The following is a 27,581-nucleotide window of genomic DNA, read 5'->3' as shown; positions in this document are numbered from 1 at the left end:
ACCAAATTTTGAGAAATCAACAGAAACACACCATTACCCAAGAGAGAGAGAGAGAGAGAGAGAGAGAGACCTATTCAATCCTGTACGCCCCTTTTCCTCTGTTCCTAGCTTTTGTATTTGCCGACACGCCCTATTCAATTTTCTGGAGCACTCTTGATAGAAACGTCCATGTATTTCGCAGCTTATATCTTATCAGCCATTCTCTCTCTCTCTCTCTCTCTCTCTCTCTCTCTCTCTCTCTCTCTCATTTTCACCCTTTCCTGTTTTCCTTCCTTTCTTTTTTTAGTTTTCTTTATTTTTTCTTTCTTCCTTCCCCTTCTTCCCCTTTCTCTTTCTTTCCTTCCTTGTTTTTCTTCTACTATCTTTTCTTTTCTCATAATACTCTCTCTCTCTCTCTCTCTCTCTCTCTCTCTCTCTCTCTCTCTCTCTCTCTCTCTCTCACGTAATTTACACAGATAAGTTTATTTTTTGTCCACTTATGAGATAAATTTATTTGCTTCAGTCATTCTTTCTATTCCTCCTCCTCCTCCTCCTTTTCCTCTTCCTTCTCTTTATCTTCTTGTTATTCCGCGTCTTTCACTTCTTTTATTCTTTTTTTCATTCCTTCCCTCCTCCTCTTCTTTCTCGTCATTCTCACCGTCCTCCTCTTCTTCTTCTTCCTTCTCTTTATCTTCTCATTCCTCATATTTAACTTCCCTTCCTTCATTCCTTCCTTTCTCCTCCTCCTCCTCCTCCCCCTCTTCTTTCTCGTCCTCTTCTTCTTTCTCTTTATCCTCTTCTCATTTATCAGCTTTCACTTACTATTTCCCTTCCTTCCTTCCTTCTCTTTCTCCATAAATTCGCAAATAAGGAAGACATCAAAAACAGCGGTCACTCAGTCCTCTCTCTCTCTCTCTCTCTCTCTCTCTCTCTCGGTATTTATGACATGCAACCCAACACGAGGTCACGACACCCGCGCATTTATACATTAAGGCACCTCCATGCGCACGCGACCTGATTTACATGCATGCGAGAAGAGATGAAGGGAGAGAGAGGTGCCATGGGAAGAAAGATGCGACTGAGTAATAGAGATTGACTGATTGATTGATGGTTTATTGTTGCAAAAGTACACAAGAAAGGAAAAGGGAGGGAGGAACATCCCACCCCAACCCTCAGGAGGAGAATATATAAAGACGAGATGAAAATGAAAAGAAAAATGCCTGTGGTTACTCAAATTGAATAATGCTAATGAGATATTGATGTTTGGTAGTTAATATGAAGGTGAGATGAAGGAAGAGGCGGTAGGATATAAGAAAGATGCAATTGCCTGCTTATTATAGCCTACTTTTGTGAAACGGAAAACGAGATGAATTTTGAAAGGAGAAATGCCCGTGCTTGCTTATATATGCTGATAATATATTGGTGTTTATTATAGTAGTATGCATGTGAGATGAAGGAAGATACGATTGCCTGCTTTTTAAATACCTACTTTTACGAAAACAAGGTAAAAAAGGAGAGAGAAAAAAAACATAATGCTAGTGTTTAATTCTTACTCCAACGAAGAGAAATGTGATAATTAATAGCCTACTACCGCGAAATGGAAGATAAGATAAAATACATATAAGTGATGATAATGGATAAGCTCAAATATATTACCGAGGACTTTATTAATTCATCTTATATCATAATTATATATTAATTCATTAGGGGTGTCAGAATCAATATATATCGTGTGTATGTGTTTGTATATATGGTTTAATTTTGATTCCCCTCTCATGAAACAGCACAGATGCATAAAAAACAATTGCTAACGTTGAAATTAAGCTACGGTAGATGTGCAGCAGCCTAATATTGTAGATGTGTAATAAAATTTAATATGAATGGATGCAGTAATGAAGATGTTGAGTTGTTGGTTTGGAAGGATTAAGGAATGTTGAGGGACGAGGGAAGAAGAAAAAGAAGAAGAAAAAGAAGGGGAAGAAGAAGAAAAAGAAAAGAAGAAAAGAAAAAAAGAAAATGAAGAAAAGAAAAAGAAGAACAAAGAAAAAGCAGACGAAGAAGAAGACGAAGACAAAAAAAAAAAAGACAAAAGACAATAAGACGAAGAAGACAAAGAAGAGGAAACTCGAGACAAGCGAGATACGGAAGATAACAGATAATATAAAAAAACATTCTCTAATGACTCAACGAATTATCCAGGTTACTGCGCCCCTGTTATGACATTTAAAGGCTCGTCCTACCACATATAGAATCCCAACTACCATCACCACCACTACTTCGAGATATAACACACACACACACACACACAGGAAAGCAGGAGGAACAATGTGTGTGTGTGTGTGTGTGTGTGTGGAACAGCTATAGGAAGGAATATGTAGCAAACCATTGGAAAGGATAAACCAAATTGCAGTAGCGTGCACGAGGGAAAAATAAATGAGAGTATAATTGCGTGATTACGTGAAGCTGCGAGGGAGCTGGTAAATGTGTGGAAGGGGGGGAGGATTATGGCGAAGAAAAGCAAATAAAAAAAACTATTATAAGAGGGAAATTACCGGGTGAAATGATCTTATGGGGGGCCACAGGAGAGGGACATATGAGTGGGGTGAATGATAGCCCCGAAACGTAGAAACGACACACTAATAATATATAAACTAGAGAAATTTAGGGTAAGAGAAGAGAAAAAAAAGTTAAGGGCTAACGAGGGACATGACGTGAGTGGTGAGGGAAGGAAGGGTTCACAGACTCCACACACACACACATACACAGTAAAGTTGCGTCGGGTTCTCTCATGAATCTTGCAAAACTACTACGAGAGCTAAATGAAATAAGTGCAGCTACTGAGGCGTACATCATTGAAGAAGGAGCACTCACTCACTCACTCCTCAGACTCCTCAGCAACACGGACCACACCACAGAGGCGGAAATACACTAAAATATCCCAGCGCCACACGTGCACACAGCTGTCTCCCTACATTCCTCCCCCACCATAAACTATAACTACGTATATAACACCCTTCGAGACTTCAAAATATAACCCACTCCAACACGCACTGATATTGGTTCAGCCCTCCTTTCTCCTTTGTTGTTTTACTTGCAACAATAAACTATCAATCAATCAGGTTTAAACAGTGTCAAGATATTCAGTTTTTCGTAATGAGCTGTGTGTGGAATGGATTATTAAGGGAAGATGTTGTAATGGCAAAATGTCATATAGTTTAAGGAAAGATTGGACAATTATAGATATGGAAGGAGGGCAGACAGGGAGAGCGGGAGATGGAGAGGTAGAAAGTTTGTGAAAGAATAAGGAAGGAACAGAATTAAGGCTTGTGAAAGGAAAAACGGGAAAGAGGGAAGAGAAGGGGGTAGGCTATACGCGAAAGAAAGTGAAGAGGTAGAATGGTCGTGAAAGTAGGGGGAAGAGAAGAAATGGAGGTATGAGATAGAAAATTAAGGGTGAGTTTAAACGAAGGTCTCTGTTTCTCTCTCTCTCACACACACCAAGTTCCACACATCATAACTCCTTGTATTTCTCCATTGTATATTGTATTTTTTTTAACTGAAGGGCTACCAAGCGGTACACTAACCATTATCATTATTATCACAAGGTCCTCCCAGCGGCATGCACATCCCCAAACTGGGACAAATGTGAGGGGCTTATCGAGGGCATTTCCTGGTAGAGCAAGCTGGGCATTGATCGGCGGGGGGAGGCACAGGAGCGGGGCCGAGGCAGTCACCCGCACTGATATCCCCGCCAAGCTTCGTTAACACACATGAAAATCTTAACCTTAACATAATACTGAGTGATGCTGGCCTCAGAACCATAGTAGAAATAGCATAACACATCCATTTTTTCTCAACTGGCCATAATGAGATATTTTGTTACCTGTTTTGCGCGTTACACCCACGACAATCTTTACCTAACATAATACTGAGTGACGCTGACCTCATAACCATAGTAGAAATAGCATAACACATTCATTTTTTCTCATCTGCCCATGATGAATAATTTTTTAACCTGTTTGCACTGATTATTACCACATAGTAAGCTTCACTAAACCCAATGAACAGTTTGACCACTACAAGTTACAAACAATTATTGGGAGGAGGGGAAGTATAATGAAAAATAATACCTGGTTTAATGATTTCTTTTTGTAATTTTATAGTTGGTATTCATGATTATTCTCCTCACATGAGCTTCACTAAACCCTTCTATACAGCCTTTTTACTACAGTTACTAATAAAACTCTTTAGAGGGTAGTGGTATAAGGAATGGATAAATAATGTTACTAAAGAATTGCCATCTTTATTATTGTGTGCATAGTACATTCTTGGTGAACCAAAACAGGGTCTGGTTCAGAGAATAGTAATTTCATAAGTAATACGCAGGCTTTGGACATGTGCTGCTGCTGCTGCTGCTACACTGTTGGCTACAATGCTCCCTCTCAGCTTGCCTTTCATTCTAACAAAACATAAACAATGGTGAACAGCAAAGAAAAAATAATCAAATAGTAATAAAGTGCCACAATCACAATGAAAAGAATCAAAGGTAAATGAAACATAGAAATTGAACATAAAAATAAAGCAAAATATTACTAAAATAAAGTTGCTATTTTTCATTTTCTTAAGTTTTTATACTTGAATATTCTATATTTTGAGAGAGACAGTTTTAGGCAGTATTGGAAGTTGGTGCGTCAAACCTATAATTCTGAATTTAAGATATTGACTATTAGCATTCCAATGACAAAAATTGGCAGGCAGCTGTGAGAGTTAATTTTGCAAATGTGTGAAGCAGCAGCAGCAGCAGCAGCGGTCTTGCAGTACTTGTCCTGCATCTAGTGTACTGCACCTTCCTGCATCAGGGTGCTACACTCTTTAGTCTCCCCCTCATTGTGACCTTCTTACTTGTATTTTTGGTTGCGTGCTGACAATACATTCTTTTATACCGATAATAATAATGATAATAATAATAATGGATAACAGAAATGGCCTGCAAATCAAGGCTTGTAGAGATGCTAAAGGTCCTAACTAAACATTAAGAACACAAGGCTTCAGGTATAGCTTGCAGGTTGATGCTGCTTTCTTGGGTCTGGCTTCCCCTTCACAGGACCTTCCATTCCCTAATTTACAGTTCCATTTGTCTTTCACATTTAAATACATTTGCCACTCATACATTATAAATTTAGTTTCACATTCATTAGCCACATATTGTAAAAAATACTGATAAGTTCAAAATATATATGTATATATTGCACAATTTTCCTTACTAATATAAAGGCAGTGTGCTCTGCTTCCACTCAACATTCCCTTGTGAGTTGAAGCAGATTAAATTTCATGAAAAATATGGTACACCTATTCACATGTTATATAACTATGCGTGGTTATAGGCAAAATGCTTAAACTAACAGACTTAAATGCCTACTGATGAATGTACCTCTGAGGATTAGCTAATGCCTCTGGTACTTGTGAAATACATGGGCAAGTAAATATGTGGAGCAGATTCTTTAAAACACCACTTTTTAAATGCACTGATTACTCGATTTTCAAGTGAATAGACTGTAAGTGCACTGCTTACTAAACCTGCTGCCACTACCACAACCTGTCTTATGACAAGGCACCTCCAGTCTTGAGGGTCAGTGGTCATGTAATAACTGCCATCCAGCCATGAATCTGTTCCAGCAAGACTATTGTGGATCATGAGTGTCGGCAAAAGGAATCTCACAGATTCTTGGATGGAATGGGACCAGAGCTTTACTGCAGCAGAATGTGTGTAACTGAAGTAGGCTACAAGGCTTACAAGCAGTACCTCTACATATCTGTGTATGAAAGATCTCTAATCCCACTGCCATTCACACCAAGAGCAAGCATGGAATAAATTCCTGTCCTTCAGACTGATCAATTACTAAATAATGGAAGTTAACATCCTGGCATAATACAACAAGAAGCAATGGAAAGGTAGGAAGTGAAACAAATGGACTCCTTCTGTCAACAAGAGATGTGATACTGTGGTGGACTGAAAGCAGAACAGTAATACAGGAAGAGACAAGCTGCTGAGAAAGTAGTCCCCACATCTCAATACCCATTATTGTTCTGCACATGAAGTACTGCAATGGAACTTCATTCACAGATATCACACACATGGTAACATTGCTCTGCTGCAATGGAATGTTAAATCAACTGTTGACCCTTCAAGACTGTAACCTGCCCTAAGATGCATTCAGTTTGTGATCTCACACATAAGGTTTCTTTCACACAATAAGCATTGCAGTTAACACACAAAAGAAAATCTTTGTGGTGAGTTTCACCCTCATCCTCACACCCTTCGGAAGATTACTTGTGATATGTACAGACTTCTGAACCCCCAACAGAGAACCTGCCATGGGAGTGAGCATGCATTATTTTCATGCTACTTGTAAACCATGGATTTTCAGTTGACAATTAATATGATTATTTTTCCCACAAAATGATGTAACAAACAAACAAACTGGAACTTCCAGTAATACAATATACTTTCCAACAAGTGTCTTTGAGTCTTGAGAAGTGCTGTAAAAGTACTGGTGACACACACCATAGCAGAGTACAGAATAAAATACAAATATCAGTTATGTTTTCAAGTTACCACCTCAGTAAGAAAAGGCTCATTACCACTGCAAGAAACATGATTGTTATATGAATATGGAGAACAAAATAATCCTTATTATTCAAGAAAAGGAATGAACAAGTGTCTGAGTATAAAGCACAAAGCTGCTGTTGTTTATGTAACTATTGAGAGAGATAAAATCATATAAAACTATAACACCTGGGGTTTGTGAGCACCCAGCGATATACAAGAATTTCTAGGGGGCACTTGCATGGCTCACAAAATTGTATTTTATTCACAAAGCAACTATAGTTCCACTCTTGTATGGAACCATTGTACATTGATTAAAGTACCATTGTACACTGATTACAATGTCAACACTTAACTGCTCATTAAGCCATTAATATTTCAACTATAAGATAATATTCATTCTAGTATACCATTTTACTGTATATTGAATTAGTCAATATAATAACACTCTACATTCACTGTCATATTATTGGGCTGCCAGTTATCATAGTCTGGCAGCTCAGGGAGTCATGGTAGTGAAAAGGTTGAGAGCCACTGCTATGGAAGGTCCAGACTTCATCTACAGTTTATTTCTAGGTAAAGATGTAAGTATATTTTATTTGCCATAATAGAAAATGGTGGAAAGTGCATGAGGAATTAGTTGGATGAGATGGTAATACATACGAGCTAAGAGGAAAAGAAAAAAACATGAAAAAAAAGTGAAAGGGCAAAAATTGCCTCCCTGGGAAGGTACTAACGGGAAACTATATGCTGTCACTGCTCTCTTGAAATAACAGAGACAGCAGCATTCTGGAGATACAGACAGGCAGTTAAGAGGAAAAAATACGCTAAGTATATTTCCCAAAAAATGGATATGTCTAATTTAATGAAGCAAAGTCATATTAACAATCTTTGCTACAAATCAACAAAGATTTTGATAAACCTTTCTCATACAATTTAAGCAAAATAGGTCGAATTCTTAGCAAATCTTTATACGTTCATTCCCTTTGTCCTGGCCAGCTTGACTCACTCCTGACACTCACGATGGCATGGGCATAGAGCATTCAGCTACTTGTAACATTGTAGCCCTGCATAATGCATCAAACAACCATGCCAATACACGAGACGAGATACACAGCTAAACCTTAACTCTACGTAAATACAAAAATAATGTTTGAAATCAAGTTTACTTAAAATATTACACTGATATAAAAGATACTCTCAACACAATGCCTTTTGCATAATTCATATTTGTAGTTAAGCCCATGTTGAAAGTTAGCTGCCTCTTCCCCTTAACAATAAAATAATAGCTGCTCACTAAAGATTTCAGAGCTAATTCTGCTAAGAGATAATTCTAACTCAGTATATTTAAGTAAAAAATAATATGATCAAATATATCTTTTGATTATGCCAATAATATATGCCTCTAGACAAGTTAGATTTTTCCTGTTGTGGCTGCCGCATCACTGAGGCGAGAAAGAATGATAAAAGTAAATGCACACTGCCAATCACAGCAGATAAGTCAGATTCTAGTCATACTTTATTCCCAAAACAGTGTGTCAAGTGTTATCCTAAGTACATGACGGCTGTTATAGACTTAACTTTTCATCACATTCTAGTCTATCACTACAATGCTGCCACTCAGACTCCTGGCTGAATATGCATATACTGCCATGACTATTTGGAAAAGTAGCCTGGCACAAACCTTCAAAACCTTAATGAACACTCTTTAATAGAGTAAATGTAAGTAGTGGTGATAAGACAAGTCCCCTTGCATTCATTAACAAGTAATGGACACACCAGCGGGTAAATGGTAAAAATAACTTTGCTCTACCTTAAACTTCACATCCCCTGCTAAGTGTGAAGGGGGGGGGCCACCTTGAGTCTGGTGAGGATGTGCTGCTAAGCTGTGGCCTCTTCATGGAAGGAAAACAACTTTGCATACATAAATGCAATGTTTTTAGTATAGCATATCATCTTAGCAATTATTGGCACATCTCTTGGCATTTTTTTGCCCAAATGGCAAACTATGTGTGGTGCGGGTGTCAACAGGCCATGTCAAGATGGGAGCATCACAGCCACTTTGTGCATCAATGTATAACTGTCTGGTGTTCGCCTCTCATGTCATAGACGACGGATGGCATGCGATGCTGAGCACTTTACAATACCTGAGGTATCTGATGCTTTAATTCTTCCTTCTTAAAGTTGCTAGTGAGGAACACAAGTCCCCACAGAAGCACACTTTGAAGGCAACTAGTTTCTTATAAGTGCAGATGAAGAGAGGCAACTCCCTGGCAAGGCTGAGTTGTGCAAGTCATTCATTTGAAGTGGAAGTTACAGTCATCAAGAGTGCAGCCTTGCTTTCATGTAAATTATATGTGGCACTTTTGGACAGATTAGGAATGCTAATCATTAACCTGCTATGCAGGAAATATTGTGTTGAAGATAATGATAAGAAATGTTGATGCCTGGAGTGCAAATGAGATTACTTGCCATGGAAACAGCTTAGATTTTTCTTTTTTGTTAGATGAAAGAATTCACAGGTACTCTTCTAGTTTCCCAAAGGAAATATGGAGATATCCTGTCTTCATTATACTATATTTGGAGGGTACAATAAAGCAAAAATATATATATGTACACTTTACCTACATGCTAAGTGAGAGTTTCGGGAATGACTGGTTTGGTGAATATGATGAATGGGTTATGCCATGCAAGAAGATTCTTAAATTCTTGTAGAGATGATCAAAATTTATGATCCGTTATGGTTTTTATTACAGTATCTTTGTGTAATGAAATGACCTTAAGTTTTCAAAAACGATTACGGATGAGTATTACACATAATAACCATCTTCGCAATAAAAAAAATACCATTCTCATCTTGATGCAACCCAAAGTAGAAGGTTAGTATGTCCCTTCAATGTCAGCATGCAAAGCACTGCATGGTTCCCAGAATATAGAGAAATTTGAGCTACAGTATTAACTATTTCCTCTAGTTATCAGTAACTTTTCATTACAAATACATGTCAACATTCATTAAAAAGCTGACGTCTACACAAAACTGAGTGCTCATAGCTTTACTTGATGTCAGCAAAAACTAAACACACACTCACAAAAAACTTGTGTATATGAGCTTGCAGCACACCTCTCCTACTCTGTCTGTCTGTGCTATGTGAGCAAAGGGCAGCTAGTCCATACTTGTATTACCCAGTGACGGACGTCCTGCTAATCCTGAAAACTACTGTTGCTTGCAGCCGTCCTTCCCATTAGATTTCTCCTTCGGGGGCTTTTGTCTGCGCTTTTTCTCCAGGCTGGCAGTGCGTCGCTGGCCCTGGATGGGCATGTAGGGCGGCACAGGGTAGTCGTCGTCGTCATCATCATCAAACACTGCAGAGTGATGCGTTCAAGGTTAGTCATTGGTAACCTGCATCCTTGTACACATTCTAAGAACTCAAGACTATATTTGCAAGCTGTCTCAAAAACTGATGGTCACTGCATGCTGGGGCAGGTGATGCAATCAAAATGTCTACCCTTGTAGGTTCAACAAGCTGAATAAAGAACAATATTCTTTACTGAGAGAAAAACAAGATTAAATTTGACAGTCTGATCATATGATTAAAATAGATTCATTCATATACAATAACTTTTAAAAGCACTGCAAATAAATATTTTTGTTTAGACCTATCATATATTTTTGAGACAAATAATGGAAGTAATACAGGACACAAGAAGAGTAAAATTGAAGTTGCCTAATACAAAACCACTCCTGCTATTTAGCCGCAAAAAAATCATCAACTGCTGTGCTGAGAGCAAGACAGAACACACTCATACCTGGAGGAGGTAGCGGCGAGATGGGAGAGTTGGCGGAGGCAGCGCCCAGGCCGCCCGTACCACTGCTGGTGGTGGACGAGGAGGAGGAAGACTGGAGGGTGGCCTGGGGGGAGGGCGCCAACTCCCCCCGCATGACCCGTCGCTGGTAGGTCGGGTCAATGGCACATGCTATGTTGGTGAAGCCCCGGCCTGGACTGGGGTCTATGCTGCTGCTGCTGCTGGTCTCCAAAAACACTTCTCCTTGGGTATTCTCAGGGTCAGGAAGTCTGCATAGTGAAGTGCAAAATTACACAAAATGCTGCATGAAAAAGTATTCATGAGAAACCTTTTATGATTTGGTATAAAAGTGTCAGAAGGTCAAGTAAAACTATCATAGAAAACAAGGAAAATTTGATAACAAATTTTGAAAGAATACTGAGGGCCATGTGCTTTGCTCTCTATGGGCTTAACACTCCTTAGTGAGTGTAGATCCATAGTTGGATTTCTGATTCTAAGATATACCTTCAACCTTATTTCAAATGTTATTATGTTCCCTTAACCACTTTTCATTGACGAGAAAATAATCAAAACAGCCATATTCCACATAAAATAGATTTGGAAGTTTGATGCTTAATATTCTAATCACAAGCTTTATGTCATCAAGCCTTATAAATTCTGATGCCAGCTCCTTGAATCTCGTACCTGGGTTTATTTGTTTTCCCCATGGAGTATTTGCGGTTCCTTGGGGGTTCATGGTGGATGGCGGCCGTTGTGGACCGGGAGGAGCCAGGGAGGTCAAGGGAGTTTGGCCTCTGCAGCCGCTTGCCCTGGGGCGGCTGCTGCCAGTACTGCTCCTTGTCCTCCCGCGGGGACTCCGGGGACATGTAAGTCGGGCTGTGGCTGCCATACTCGATGGGTCCCGGGGAGCCATCTCGAGGGTGTCCAGATGGTCCCGGGGAATTGCAGTCCACAGGCAACGGTCGTAGAGGGGAGCTGCCGGACCTTCCCTCCTGTGATGAAAATATGATTAAAGTGGTTTGGCCACATGGAGCGAATGGAGGAGAGTAAGATGACCAGAAGGGTGTGAGTGAGACAGAGGGAGGGAATGCTAGAGGATGACCTCCAGTGAAATGGAGGGATAGGGTGCAAGAGTACATTAGGGAAAGGGGGGAAAGATCTTTGAGAAACTTTGAACAGGCAAGGAGGGAGTGTCTGGACAGAGAAAGTTGGAAGCTCTTCTGCCGTGGGCATCCCCTGGTGGGAGCTCCTAGGAGTAGGCGTCGATGAAATGAATGAATGGATGAGTATTTCTTGTTATTTTTTTACTTATAGATATGAATAAGGAGAGTATCTATTGTAATTTGTGTACTCATTGATCTGAATAAAGTGACTATTTATCATTGTATTCATTAACTCAAGATATTTTGATGCAAGTACAAAGCTAAGATGCTCCTCTCAGCTACAAAATAGAGTGTGAGTGGTTATTTGTTTGTATACTTATTAACCCAAGATGTTGTTAAACAGCTACTAGTGTTACATTTTGAGCCATTTCACTGAACAAGCAAGCTAAGGCTCCCCACGAGTGGCCTTACAACAGTGACCCAGCTAAGTGGTGACCCTGTAAGTGGGATCATGTGAAATCTTCTCAAAGCTACGAATATGCTGCCAGATTTAGGCATCCCATTCTAAATAATGAGCACGGTGTCCATTACTTTACCCACGCACTCTTTGCCTGGCACCCTGTGAGCACTATAAGAGCTTACCTTTGGGGTGGCGCCAGTGGCTTCAAAGGACATTTCTGGTGGATGCATATTCCCGTCTGACTGCTGCTTCTGTAGAGCCTTTTGCCTGGCTTTCTGGCGGGCTTTCTTGGCCTTGGCTCTCTCCTGAAGTAAGGTATTATTTGTTATAGGGAACCAACCTCCAATAAAAAGACATGAAGTAAGAACTGCAGGGACCAACTACCACCAAGAAAGTGACTCCTTAACCCAGTAGCAGCGGGGATCATGTTTCTTAATGGTCCCTCTAAGCGAGAAAAATGAGAAAAAATCATCACTCACACAAACCATTTCATAATATATATCAAAGCATTTGTGATCAGTTTATGTATCATTTATTTTGGGGGGTTTAAATTATGGCACAAATTTGGCCTGTCGCTGCTACACAGTAAAGCCACAAATTTGGCCCGTCACTGCTACTGGGTTAAGTCTCCATGCAAATTTTGACAGCAAGATTGTCTCCCACAGGCAGTGTGAGCCAAGGCGGCACAGAATGGTATTTCTCTGCCTGTTGGGTCTGCAAAGGTTGACCATGAACACAAAGCTGATCTTGTAAGGTACTGCACCTATGTATGCTTGAGCACACGAGAAAAAGTTTTAGAAAAATTCTGCAGACTTGAAAAAAGTCGCCTCCATTAATATGAACTCTAAGTAATGTGCTTATATCAATATGCATTAATCTTCAATTCAACATTATAACACATTTATTATCTCTGTACAAAAAATGACAACTCACACATGAATGAATGCAAAATTTCACTCTGGCAGAATGTCGTCCTCCCAACAATATCATTAACAAACATAAATCCAAGTCAGGAACTACAATTCTACCAGTAAATACAAGAGTGGGGTAAAAGAATTTAACTCTTTCCTAACTTCTTTTGCCTGTCTTAGTACTGGATCCTCTCTGTTTGGGGATATGGGGATAGGAAACCTTGCATGGGTGAAGAGGGAGGTATGGGCAAAATATGAATCATTGGTGTGTGTGTGTATTTACCTAGTTGTGTTTGCTGTTCCTTGTATGTGTGTGTGCGTGTGTGTGTGTGTGTGTGTGTGTATTTACCTAGATGTGGTATACAAAAAAGGAGCTATGGTTGTACTGTCCTATCTCTATATCTACTATAATCCAACTTGGTCTTAAATTCATGTATGTACCAAATTGTAGTTTTACAGGGCCTGGGCTTTACGCTCGTGTGGTCCCGTCTCCGTATCTACATTTATCCAACTTTTCTTTAAAGCTTTGCAGACTCCTGTGTGTGTGTGTGTGTGTGTGTGTGTGCATACCCCGGCCAGCACCCACCTGTTCCTGCAGCACCTTGGCCAGCTCCCGGTCCTGCGCCTCGATGGCCAGCAGTTGGTCTTGGTGCAGCAGATCCCCGCGCCTCTTCCCGTCTTGGTCCTGAAGGAGCCGAGCTAACTCCTGTAAATCAGTTGTGCTCACAAGCACCAACACTGGACATCTTACATGCCAACTTGATGTTAATGTGATTAGTAATGAACCGTGTGTGCATGCAATATATACAGTATAACTGGTACATGTGGCACTAACTAATGTGACGGCATAACTGCCTTCATTTTTTCCACCTAATGTGCTAGGTCTACATGCTATAGAATAGGTCAGTAAAGAGATTATTTATTAACATCAAGGTAGATTTACCTGCATTACCTAAATTCTACCTTCAGGGTGAGTGTCACTGATTCTATACACCAAGATATTATCAAGTGGAGATTTAATGAATCAAAGATATGAAAATGAACAACAGTGTCACCAAGGCCTGGTCCAATCAACATAACAAGGGAACCTGGTGAGTAGTCTGTGCTATGTGCCTTAAAGTGGTGTGACGGGCAACAGTGTAACACATCCGTGAACCCTGCCCTGAGAACAGCCAAGGCTTCAGCACAGCAGCCACTCCACACCTGCACTAACTTCAGTATTATGTAAATGATAGAAAACTTTAAAACATGCCTGTTCATGATCTTTGGTGTTGCTAAAAGTCCCAGGCTATGCCTCTAAATGGTCACTACCCTACAATGTGCATCTTTCCAGTGTGCCAACCAGTGCAGCACTGCGAGGCATGGGCTTGCTCAAGACATGCTCTTTATGGCTGGTAATTGAATAAATGCTCATCTATAACTACAAAATGTACACAGTAGTGTTAAACTTACAGCATCCTGTTCTTCTTGTAAAGCTCTCTGTTCCTCTTCATCCATGTCCTCTGTGGGCTGAAGGCAGAAGTCGCTCAGGTCTGAGAGGTCGGAAGACACACCGCTGCTGCTGGCTGGTGCCGAGCCTTCGCTGGCACCATTCCGGCTGGCATTGCGCTCCCTGCAGGGAAGGGAGATGGAGGTGTGGCATGAAGGAGGCTTGAAGCACACAATGAGGCAATGTCTTGACTCATAACTGAGAGTAGCCATGCATCAAGATGTAAACACTATCGTTTAATGAGAAACAATAAACTGCTTATTGTTCCACGATGCCATACAAACTCATTGGCTGTATTTTACAATAATCAGCACCCCTCCTCATCACATTCAGTCTCTCACCTACTGACTCTCTTTTCAATGCTTGTCCACTCTATTAATCCATTTCATTGGTAGTCTCCCCCTTACACCCCCTCCCTAAATCCTGCCCTCAGACTCTCTCCTCACACAGCCACCCTCATTCATTATCATCACATGTCCAAATCATCTCCAAGCACCACACTTCACCCATTCATCAATCCACTTACTTTGCTGCTACACCCACACCAAGCCTCTCCTACATAACCCTCATTACTTATCCATCCCACCATGACAAAACACATGCACCTCATTCGTAGCTCATTTCTACTGCGTGTATTCACAACTGCTGTGATAAATTCCACGTCCATGTCTCTGATGCACATGACAGAGATTAAAGGGGTTGGTATTGAGGATTGATTCACTTAACTATTTTTGTCCAGAACAATTATCAAGGGACACAGGCTGCCTCTATGTGGAACATGATCACTGATTAGGATCACAATCTATTATTCCTAAAGGCTTGCACAGCCTCTGATATCTAATTAGGTGGGGTTTGGTTTACAGGAGCTGCTTCGTGTAGGCCTAACACCTCTTGAAGACTCCTTATGTTCTTGTATTCTGGTTTCTTATTAATTTTCATAGACTTAACAAATCAAGATATGTCAAGAGAAGTCATGAAAGGAATATGGTATCCATTGTCAGCCATTTTTTTATGGAAATTAATTCTGTCCAGGAGCCAAATGAAAATGATGCAATTGTCAACAATATATCTAAAGAGACAGAAGTGCAACTAGCATCATGAGAACCAAAATAACTGGAGGCTGAGGGCTGGAAGTGGCATTCTGACTCTCCTGACCATTCCTCCATAACAGTTAAGTCTCTGCACTGGACCAAGTGCTGCCCAGTGATCAGTGTTGGTAGACAAGCATGTGTGGCAATACATAGTCTGAAGTGGGTATGTGTGTAATGACCTACTTACTTTAATCTCACAGGAGCTGCTCTATGTAGAGCTACTGGCCTCTTGCAGACTCCTATGTTCTTCAGTGAGTCAAGATTGTAAGTCCTGGGTCTGAAGGCCTTGGTTTATCTGCCTTTGGCAGTGCCAGCCCCCCACCCTGGGAAAGTAGGAATCAACCCCCAACTGACACCCAGTACCCATTCACTGCTGAGTGGACAGAGACACTGGTGTATGGGACTGCCCATGTTTCCACTCTGCTCAGGTACTGAACCCAAAATCTCTCAGCTGTGAGCTGAGCATGCTTATCACTGCACTATGGAGCATCATATCACACACATGCACATACACACAAAGGAGGCAGGACACAACACAAAAATGCCACCTGGTATTGACCCAGTGATGGGTGGACAAAGACACGAGTGTAAAGAGACTGCCAGCCCCTCTCTACTCTGCCCAGGAATTGCACCTAGGACTTCTCAATTGTGAGAGGAGTGCCAAAATGTGTGTGTTATTCATCATAGTCAGGTCACATGCTAGACACACAAGCACCAGTCAGTACCCTTTCCAAAAGAGCATGAAGCTACGCTGTAATGGATCTTTGGGTACGACTGGAACCTCACATCCATCCACTAACACCTGGGAGGCAGAACACAATCCCTGACTAATATGCAGTACCCATTCACTGCTGGGTGAACAGGGGCCACAGATGGAAGGAGACTGTCCATGCTTCTCCATTCTGGTGAAAAATCAAACCTGGGACTTTGTTGTGAGCCAAACGTGCTTACCACTGCACTACAGAGCTCCGTGCATGTAAGTTTCATGTACAATAACTTATAATCAATAGGTAGTGCCTGAGGATTACATGAAAGCTAAAATACAAAGGGAAGGGAAATAGGGATGACAGCATCAATTGTAGGGGCAGAAATGTACTTAAGTGCAAGGGAAAGTGTGCGGGAGAGTTTTGACCGAAAGGTTGGTTGGTGCAACCAAAGTGAAATCCAGAGCATCTATGGGAGGAAGATGCACTCATATCTTTGCCTTTAAGTTGTTTTCTGCAAATATGGATCTAGATAAAGCTTTTGCAAGGGAAGACTAAGGTGAAATGTGGAGTGTTCTAAAATTATAATTTATTAAAGGGAATAAAGTCTTTCTAAAAAGAAATTAAAGCATGCATATGAGTAGGTAAAGCAATAATATCTTTAGAATCCATGTGGGAGTGAGGAGATGTGATGTCTCCTTGGCTGCATGGCATGGATGAGAGTGCAGGGGAAATGGTGCAAGTGAGGGTGTGTTATGGCACAGACGAGTGCTGGGGAAATTGTGTAAAGATGATTATGAATGGTGCGGAGCAACTATCAGTGGTAAATTAGTTCGAAAATGACACTGTACTCAGTGTACTGTTGGCTGAAAATGAGAGAGTTATAGAACACAGTAGATAAGTTTAATAGTTGTAGAAGAAAGCTTGAGACAATGTTACAAATACTAAAGTAGTGTAATGTTTTTGAGATAAAACAGATGGCAGTGAGTGATTTTGCACTGCCCTACAGAGTGCAGACCAGGGATGGGGCCAATATGCTTCCACAAGTACAAATAAAAAATAATTATGGTCATGTACAAAAAGGAAAACAAATACAAATTCATATATTCATTTTTTTTAAACACTCAAGTTACAAAGCAAATACTACCAATACAAGTACACTATAAATACAATGCTTCAGCTACAAACAAAACATAAGGCTTCATATATATATATATATATATATATATATATATATATATATATATATATATATATATATATATATATATATATATATATATATATATAAGTGTGTAAATGACAAAGATGAGACAAATAACTGGAGGAAGAAGGAAATCTTAAGTTGAGGCAGGAGTATTATATTTCCTTATGGTTCAACATAATGTTAAACAAGGAAATGCAGTATATACTCCCACTAAGACATTATCAGATATTTGAGAAAATGATTATGCCATTGTACCTGACTATGTTTAAAGACATACAGCCATCAAATACAAATACACATCAATTTCAATTTTTCAAAAATCATTCTGTATTTGCAGTGGGTAGGCTTTAATATATAATTGGCCCAATCCCTGGTATAAACTAAGTTTAACTAAGTGTGAGGTAAACCTTGATAGGGGAGATGAAGTGTTGAAGAGTTTATATAGCTATCTGGAAAATGTTCTGAGTCTGGGAGCATGGAGGAAGGAGTGAGGGACAGGACAGTGAAGGGAAGGCAGTCCATACAGTCACTGAGAGTCATGAGAGTTAGAACAAAAGTGTCTGAAAGTCAAGAAGGTAAGGGTTATTTATCATTAACAGTTGAGATGGTAAGTACAAGGTGCTGATAAAACTAGAAGCGTGAACTAATATGTTAGACTCTACTAAGGCAAATATCAGGCAAACATCATGCTGAGACAAGACATAGAAGTGGAACAAAACTACGCATATAGGTGCTCACTCCTATGCATGAAAAAATACGTATTGGAAAAAAAAAAAACATATACTGTGCATACATGAAGAACTGTTGCAATACAAATATATAAAATTATCAAAAGTTGTATGAATCATTTAGCCGGCAGTTCCCATTGAAAAATTCAGTCTATCACACCCTGGATACAAGGTGGTGAATGCAAACATGGTGGCCCACTTTCCCATATACATTGCCAAGGCAGCGTAATGTTTGAAATAATCGACACACTAGACACGATACATAAAGCATTTGCCAGAGGGGGAAAGATAACCCAAACAAATAAAACACAACACCCAGTCACACCCTCATGGCTGAACTCTGGTTATGATTTCAACAGATCCCACACGTTTTCACAAAGCTTCCAATCCATTAACCCGGCAGCAGCGACGGGCCAAATTTGTGCCATGATATAAACCCCCCAAAAAATAGATGATACATAATCTGATCACAAATGCTTTGATATATATTACGAAATGGTTTGTGTGAGGGTTTTTTTTTTCTCATTTTCTCGCTTCGAGGGGCCTTTAAGAAACATGATCCCCGCAGCTACCGGGTTAATAATAAAAGCAAGACAAAAGCCCACTATACAGCTACATTTCCCACACACCATGGAACAAAACTTTTACCTTCTCTCTTTACGTGACAAGAGAGCCACGTTATCGTTTCCTGTGTTGATGCCCAGGTACGCCGCCTCCCTCTCCACCTGGCGCAGCTCTCGGTGCTGTCTTCTGGTTTCTTTTTCTTCCTCCTGTTGGTGTTGCAAGAAGGAGACTTTGTGATCACTCTCTGGTGTGAATGTATGGCTCCATGCATGCACGTAATCCTACCTTATCAAATTGAATAAGAAGACAATGCAAAACTGAACAAAGCAAACATCAATGGTGTAATGATGACTTAAGAAATCTATTAATATTAAAAAGTCAGTTTTAAAAGGGCATGTGTGAAGGTGATAAAAAAAATAAAAAGATTGATAAGAACTGTTAAAAATACATATTTATTATTTGAAATTTTAAGGAAAAAATCACATTCTCATGACAAATTACTTTGTAACTAAACTCAATATTTACCAAGGAAATCGCTTCCAAACCAACTCACAAACTGACCATCAAAGTGCGTGCAAACATCATGTCCTGCTCCTCTTGTTGATGTTTTTTCTCCAGCTCCTTTACATTTAGCTGCAGTGACAAATTGGCTGCCAAGTCTGCATCTCGAGCTTCCCTGAGTAACAGTGCACAAATCACTCATCCCACACAGAACTCCCAGGTACTATAATACTTACCTGGATGCTACACAACATGTCACTGCAGCACAGACCCCAGAGCTAAGGTGCCCATCAAGGCAACACCAACTGATGATGTACTCTCTGGCATGACGTCACACAATGTGCCATACACAAAACAAATTAGCAGTTATAAGACAATTACAAATGTAAACACACACAAATAAACTTGTGCCCGACAACTGAACAGCAAGGACACAGCTACCAGATGGAATGTAAATACTGGGAAAGAGGTGTTGACTGTTATTTAGGATTTAGACTGTCACCTGCAGCCTGTTCTCAAGTGTAGGGTAACTTTTGGGAGTATATAAAATTAAAGTTGATGTTTTCTCCAGGGTAGTGTTCTGAGGTCAAGTTTCATAAGCAAAAACAGAGAGGTGGCAATTTACAGACAACTCCTCCGAGGAAGATATTGAGGAAGCGGCTGTGTCGGTAAGAAGGGAAAGATAAATAGATTACAAAGAAGTTAGATAAAGCGAGGACATGACAGACTGAATTCACACATCATTGTAGAACATGATCCAGGTGGGGATTGAACTGGAGAGGATGAAGGAGGGGAAGAGATCATAAGTAAGTAAATGGAATAAGAGGAAGTGGGCAATGAAGGATGAGATATGGCAATTTAGAGATGAAATAAGAAAGTTTAGGGAATGAAGTTACTGAGGAAGGAGCTGAAACAAATGTTGTGCTTCTCTGGAGAAAAGATGCATCACTTTGCTAAACAGTAATATGTACACAGGTTGATAAAAGGAAAAGTAATGGTTTCAGTCTGAGGGATCAACATACATCAAAAATCCTCCACAGATCATCCCTCAACCATGATGACAATACTACTGGTATGACTTTGGGGATAACTCTATACTTTCGTAGCCTTGCTATATAAACCTAAGTGCAGTGTCTTGCCTTTTCTGTCCTTTCTATGAATTCAAGTTATTATATTATCCTTGTTAATTTTTCTTGTGGAGAGGCATTTCCCTGACCTCCTAAAACACTTCCCAACAGCTGTCAAACCTCCACTCACTCAAATTCCCACACAATTATGCTGAAAGACTTTTCATTAACACAACATAAAGCAAGCAAGAGCAAATCAGGTCCTGGACTCGCACAGTTCAATCACTGATGCAAGATTACCCACAAAACATGACACAGGAACGCTTCCACACGATCTTCTTTTTACTATCATATTCAAACTTTTCTTAGCCAAAATCTATAAGTGAATACATATCCCTTACATAATTTTTCTCCGAGCCATGATTTGTGGGTAAAAACATGCCACCAACCCTTAAAACAACAGGTTAATCAAAGAGACACACGGCAGGGGAAACGAACTCTATCAATAGTCAACTCAGGAGGAGACTTCAAGCCTTGGATGCATACTCACTGCTGCGCCAGGGAGAGCTCCAGGGCGGTCTGGGCGATGGCTGCCTGGTGGTCCTCCCTGATCTGCTCCTCCCGGGCCTTGGGGGTGTCCTGGCGCAGCAGCTGATTCCTCTCGCGGTTCGTCAGCAGGTGGTTCTGATCTGAGGGTGTGGTGTGGAATGTTTGGCTAGTGTGAGAGAAGGGACGGAGTGATTCTGTGTTGGTAATAGTGAACTGACTAGGCCTGAGATAGATGGAAAGATAGGAAAATAGATAGATATATATGGGAAAGATAGGAAAATAGATAGATAGATATGGAGAGACTACGGCAAAATTAAAAGTTTTATCTTGTTAATGTTAAGGCTAATGGGTTTTGTGTTATCCCTCTGATACTTTTATAGAAATGGAATTCTGATGATAGACAAAACTCAGGACAGGGAGAGGTCTCAGCAGATGTAATGTATCTCTGGTTGAAGGTAATATTGATAAAGACTAATAAATTACCCACTAAATGAATCTAAAGCATAACTGTTTTTTCTTTCAATTACACTAGAAAACAATAGAGGTTGCGACTCTATCCAAAGAAAGTTAAATTTCAACAAGAAAAAAAAATGCAAGTGACAACAGCAATTTATAATCAGAACAATCAAGATTAAAAAACAAATAAATAAATAGATAAATGAAAAAATCTCATTACTAGTGGCACCAAAAAGGAAGCACCCTTACATTCTTCATTCTGCAGCCTGTAAGCCAGCGCCTGGTCTTCATGCATCAGCCACTCACGACACACTGCAAGACAAGGATGAGCATCAGAAACATGTCAACAAGTGTAACCAAGAAATCAGAGAATCAGAAGATGGAATATCAGAGAGATGCAGTAGTGATATGCAAGAACATGGATACAAATGGCAGACGGGCTATGAACAAGATGGCATTGAGAAGCTGAAAAACCATTTAGAAATTTAAAATGTAGTGGCAGACTGTTAGCATCTCATATACAAGTTGGCTAAGACAGAAGTGCCACCGGAAGAGTGATGTAATGTGACTGAAAGAGGAACCTTTGTGTGTGGAAATGCAGTTCCATTCCTTTATTTAATCTAAGCCTCGTATCCATTACAGGAAGCAACATGTCTCCAGATAGCAGCTGACATTTGATACTGCTGTCAGTCTTCCTGTGCAGGATATGCTGGTTTTGTTGTTTGCTAGGATGACAACCAGAAAGTAGGAGAAACCTTTCTTAACAAAGTGGCCCAAATAATCAAAACTAATAGACAAAGAAAAGGTTGACATTTGGTCCTGAATATTCAATGAGTTGTGAGGGTGTGGCTAGGGCTGTGAGATCCACTTCCTTGCTGGTGGGGGCTCTGGTGTGTGTTGATTTAACTTATAATCTCAAAACCACTGAAAATTACTTCAACAGGGACCTAGAACAAGTCTTAACCGCACATAGTTCTTAGTAAAAAGTGTGGCGATAGGTTATTATATTTACCATTATTATTGTTGACCTGCTCAGTAAACAACAACACAACAAAGATATCTGCCTAGCTGCCCAGCAAATAACTACACACCATTGACCCTGACACTGCCCTGCTAATTGCTAAACCCCTCTGAATCAGGTCTTATAAGGATGAGCTCCACATGCATGGAGTTCCAAACATGCCAACACACCACAGTATATAGATGATGTAACAAGAATGAGATGTGTGATTTAGAACACTGTGGAAAGTTTTTTAGGTTCATGGTACAGAAGAAAGGGTCAAAGTATACCACCAGGGTCATAAAACAACCCAAGGAAATGCCCAAAACTCATACGAAAGCCTTGTCATGCAGATATATATGTGTCTTTGGGTGACAATTGTAATGATTGCTTTTTCGGTTGTGAGAACAGGGCACCCACTCAGTATATAACAGGGATAGAATATTAGTGGACCACAAAGACGAAAGGTGAAATATGGAGAGTGGCCCAGGCATTATAATAAGTTAATGAGACAAACAAGGTGAAAACAGGCATTTGAACTTTGTAACATAACCTTAGCCCTTAAAATTAGGAGAGGACGGAGCACTCAACATAAGGCAGGGACAGAAAGTTAGTGGACCAGAAAGGCGAAATCTTGAGTGTGGCCCAGGCAGAAAAGTGAGGCACAGGACAGGGCCAAGCAAGGTGAAAACAAGTATTTTAAGATGCGTGACAGGCGTGGTTGCCCGCCCCACGAGGCACACCCCACCACAGAGCAGCTGGCGGCACGGGGCGGGTCATGGAGGCCCCTGAAGGGTGAAAACAGGCGTGTTCTACATTGCCACTCGACCCAACTCTCACCCACCCTCGGTCACCCGCCCGCGCTGAGGCAGGTCGTCGGAGGAGGCGCCGTCCGCCATGGCATGCACCTGGAACTCCGCCATCACCACGGCTGCAGGACGCCCCGGGGAAGAGTCGCTGGTCACCAGGGCACAGGGACGCGGTGCCTGACGTGGTGCCTGCCTGTGCCTGCCTCGCCTCCGCCCAGCCCTCACGCACGGCCGCCTCAGTCTGGGGCTGGGCAACACTGGTACCGGTACGGCTGTTAGCGGTACCTGCACTACTGGATAGCGGTACCAAACGTCTCAGTACCGGTACCGTTAATTAGGCTTGCTTCACGAGCGTTTTTTTCCCGCGCGGGAAAACTTCTTTCTCTGATTTAGAATTCTAATTAAGAAACCTCTTCACTGTTCAAAAGCTTAATAAATTAAAAAAAGCAAACTTAGTAAAAGCTTAGTAAAGTAATATTTTCAAGGACTCGATTAATAATCAACTTCAATTTTTTTTTCAGAGAGTAATCGAAGTAATCGATTACAAATAATTGATTACGCCCACCACTACACGGCAGAGGTTCACCCGCCGCTTGCACTGCTGAACAGCGCGGCGCCGGCTGTGGAAGTCTGTGGGGCGAGTTTTCCCGCACGGCAGGCGTGGACCCGGCACGGGGTGTTGGGTCACCTGTGGCAGGGGGCTGGTGGTCCTGCTGTCAACTGTCAGTCAGGTATGCATTTTGACACATGTACTTATAATATTACTTTTATATTATTAGTATCATTATTATTATTATTACTATTATTAAGAATGTAGTACAAGTTATCATACTATATTTCATAGTAAATCATACTGTAGCTACTTATCTATCTATCTGTGCATCTGAGAGATTGACTAATAGAGGTGTCTGTGCTTTGATGTAGGCAAACCGCACGGGAAAAAAACGCTCATGTGCTTGACACCTACAGCGCGGCAATTTTACCGCGCGGGAAAAAAACGCTCGTGTGAAGACGTGCTTCCTTGACACCTACAGCACGGCAATTTTACCGCGCGGGGAAAAAACGCTCGTGTGAAGACGTGCTTCCTTGACACCTACAGCGCGGCAATTTTACCGCGCGGGAAAAAAACGCTCGTGTGAAGACGTGCTTCCTTGACACCTACAGCGCGGCAATTTTACCGCGCGGGAAAAAAACGCTCGTGTTAAGCCAGGTTTTTCCCGCACCAGTGCCGCTGTCTCCAGATGCGGCATATCGGTACTGAAATTAACGGTACTTACCAAGCCCAGCGGCCTGTCACGGAGTTCGTCTCAACACTCGTTCGGCTTGTTGCTATTTTGTTCTTATTTCCCCTTTTTCTCTCTACTTGACTGAAATCCATAATTTTTCAACTTTGAACTCCCAGCGAAGAGATGTCGTAAGTATAACAGGATGTATTGTGACTCACTCCATTATCAGGCTCCCGAGAGATTTTGCTATATTACTTCTATTTTTACGTTCTGCCTTACTGAACTCCTACTTTTTTTTCGCTTCAAGCTCGCAACAAAGGGATAATGTGGATGTAATTGGATGTATTGTGCACCCGTCCATTGTCAGGCTGAAGGGAGGGGGGGGGGAGGGGCAGGGTAGTAAGCGGATGTAGTACACACGGGGGCCATTCAATGCTGTGACGTCACCGTTGCTATTGATGACGTCACTATCGTACCGCCCCCAACGAGCGATCGATTAGCGTTCATGTTACCAGGGGTGGCCGTGTGACCCCTAACCTTTTGAACACTCCCTGCTCGCTCGCCTGTGTCCTTCCTCTCGTTAGTTGCTGTGTATGCGAGGACGTGGAAACTGGAGCCATATTTTGTTGTGTATCTTTGCTGTAATAGTGAAGAGTTACATCGATATCTTGCTGTTGCGTAGCTTAGAACTCTTTATTTGGTCTTAGGAACGTAGATCCATATTTTCAAACATTTTCGGCTATCACAACAACAATTTCCAAAGGTCAAAGAGGGGATGAATCGGGTTTTAATGAGTGTTTTTTAGGTTCACAGTACAGTAGAAAGGTCAAACTACCACCACCAGGGTCATAGCACTACTGTATCCCTGGAAATTCCCCAAAGCTCCTGTGAAAGCCTTGTCAAGTGTGTGTTTATATAAGAATATGGAGTTTTAATTGAAATAGAAGACTTATAAATTAATTCCCAAGCACACATATTTGGCAAGGCTTTCGTAGGAGTTTCGTGCGTTTCCAGGGGTAGTTTAATGACCCTGGTGGTTAAGACTCCCGTGGTATTGCCATTTTTTATTCTTTATCGTAAACACGTAATGGAATATATTCATAAACATTATCATTATGCAGGAAGAGGAAGGATCGTCAGCATCTTCATCATCATCAACATTATCATCAAGTGGTTTACATATTTGCTTAGTTTTATACGAATGACGCCTTGGTAGCACTTAACAAACCCTCCTTCCATTCACTGTGTCGCTCCGTCTCCTGTGACCCAGAAGAGAGGATATAAATAACACACCTACCTGTCTTGCCGCCATCCATCCATTCTGACGTGGTGGCTCGTATAACAGACCTACTAATGGGCGATTCAATTCCCTTCCTTCCTCACTCAATCACTCCTATTGTTCCTCCTCCCTCCTTCGTGTCGCTTTCATCCATTCTGACGCGGTTGCTCTTATAACAGACCTACTAATGGGCGATTCAATTCCCTTCCTTCCTCACTCACTCCTATTACTCCTCCTCTCTCCTTCTTGTCACTACCTTTTACTTGATAAATATATAATCAGACAAGTGGGAATTATAACCCACAACTTGCAAGCCCCTTTAGGATGTTAGGACAATATTTAGATGGTGTTATTTAGCTTGTGTGTAGTGGACGGCGAATAGGTGAGAACTGGGGGCTAGCAGCTGACGGTTAGGTGCAGAGGTCATCCCTGCCCCGACAGCTCCCTACGCCTTCCAGTGTGCCCACGTTCGAGCCTCCTTAAAGGGGCTATTACGCTGGGCAAATTTTCCGTGGATCTTCAGTCAAACCACGATTTCCGCTGGCGTGGTTCTCATATTCCCGTGGTCTTCTGACGTGTCCACGATCTTCCAAAGCTACGGTAGATTCCACCCAAGGACGACGATATTACTCTTCATCATCAGCAGCAATAACAAGAAACAAATGAGAAAAACGCCAGCGGAAATCGTGGTTTGACTGAAGATCCACGGAAAATTTGCCCAGTGTAATAGCGCCTTAAAGTGATTGGGCGTGACGTTGTGATCGCCCGGAGAGTGAAGCCCTGCAACGGGTGACTTCAGGGGCGTGTTATTTTATAGAAGGAAGCGGTCATTCAATTTGGTATAGAATTTGGAAGCGGCGTTGGTGCGGTTTTACCTTAAGTCTGAGAACAAGCTCTTCCTGCCTTTCCTAAGTTCCAGTGTAACAGTCCCTTTACTATTACTACCACCCTCCTTTCGTCCTCATTCACAAGGGATCCCGGTGCAATAGTAGTCAGGATGATTGACAGTTTGAATAATATTAAATCACTTGGCCCGCCCACGACCTAGTCTCCATAACTTAATCCTGGTCCTTCTCCTTTTGCTTCTTCTTCTTCCTCTTCTTCTTGTTTCCTGTCGTCATTCTTTCCTCCTCAACTCCTTCATTATTCCATTGCCCGCCCGGCCTCATTCATAGGTAATGGTGATTGACAGGTGGCCAGGACGGGTTTGAGGACGTATTCTCACACGCTTTCGGCTGTTACTGGCTGTCAACTATTTCTAAAGGTCGAGAAAGAGAGTCAGTCGAATTAGTCAATGGGGGTATCAGGACACCTCTCCTCCCGAAATTGACCTCTCTTTCGGCCACCTCTTTTGATTCTTTTTTTAGGAGCAGCGTAAATACAGCGTACATAAATTGCTTCCTTCTATAGAGTATGTAGTATATAGTAGGTATATAACTCTGTGGTCATAAGAGTACCCCATCATGGAAATACCCAGCAATCCCACGAAAGCCTTGTCACATGGGGGTGCTTGGGCGTCGAAATGTTTACAAATATCACCGAATCAGGTCAGGTTAGGTGTAAGTCGGGAAGCTTGGCCTTTGTGTCGGCGCTTCCCTGATGCTGTTCCAAGTCTTCTTATGCTGCTGCTTCCATTACGTTCTTTCGTTGGCTTTCTCTTTTCGTCCACATCTCATACAATATTTCCTTGGATTCTTGTATACTGCCCCCTCCCTTGTTGTGCTTTCCTTCCTACCATTGTATCTTTTTTAATTTCATGGTGCTCCCTACACATGTATTAATAGTTGTATAATCACACTCTGTCCTGCCTGGGGGTTGGGATGGCATGTTCCTCCCTTCTCCCTTGTTGTTTACCTGCAACAATAAACTATCAATCAATCTTTAGTTCGTTAAAGAGTAATTGTCCATGATATTGAATTGACCCTCTCTCTTCTGGGCTATCGTTCTGTTTTCTTTTGCCGGGGAAGCAGCGTCTAGCGGACCTAATCGTTCCTGTTTTTGTGTTTAGCCCTTGAGCTGCCTCCATTGCTGCTGTAAAAACACAAGC

General features: G+C 41.3%; 1 protein-coding gene across 3 annotated transcripts; it reads right to left on the bottom strand.

Annotated features, from left to right (window-relative positions):
- Positions 1–4,266: 4,266 nt before the first annotated feature.
- Positions 4,267–23,279, bottom strand: LOC126980847 (coiled-coil domain-containing protein 50-like). Of its 3 annotated transcripts, none has more exons than XM_050831146.1 (11): positions 23,065–23,279; positions 21,470–21,532; positions 20,766–20,904; positions 19,209–19,323; positions 18,732–18,853; positions 14,317–14,476; positions 13,451–13,570; positions 12,136–12,258; positions 11,075–11,382; positions 10,394–10,659; positions 4,267–9,949 (listed from the first exon to the last, which is right to left on the bottom strand). In XM_050831146.1, the coding sequence occupies exons 1-11, from the start codon at positions 23,141–23,143 to the stop codon at positions 9,801–9,803; spliced, it is 1,644 nt and encodes a 547-aa protein (XP_050687103.1). In that variant the 5' UTR covers positions 23,144–23,279; the 3' UTR covers positions 4,267–9,800. The 3 variants fall into 3 exon arrangements, with proteins under 3 accessions (XP_050687103.1, XP_050687104.1, XP_050687105.1); XM_050831147.1 differs by having other exon boundaries at positions 13,451–13,549; XM_050831148.1 differs by lacking the exon at positions 21,470–21,532.
- Positions 23,280–27,581: the final 4,302 nt, after the last annotated feature.

Source organism: Eriocheir sinensis, chromosome 45 (assembly GCF_024679095.1).
Source record: "Eriocheir sinensis breed Jianghai 21 chromosome 45, ASM2467909v1, whole genome shotgun sequence".
Taxonomy (NCBI): Eukaryota; Metazoa; Arthropoda; class Malacostraca; order Decapoda; family Varunidae; genus Eriocheir; species Eriocheir sinensis.
This window is presented reverse-complemented; position numbering and strand designations above follow the sequence as displayed.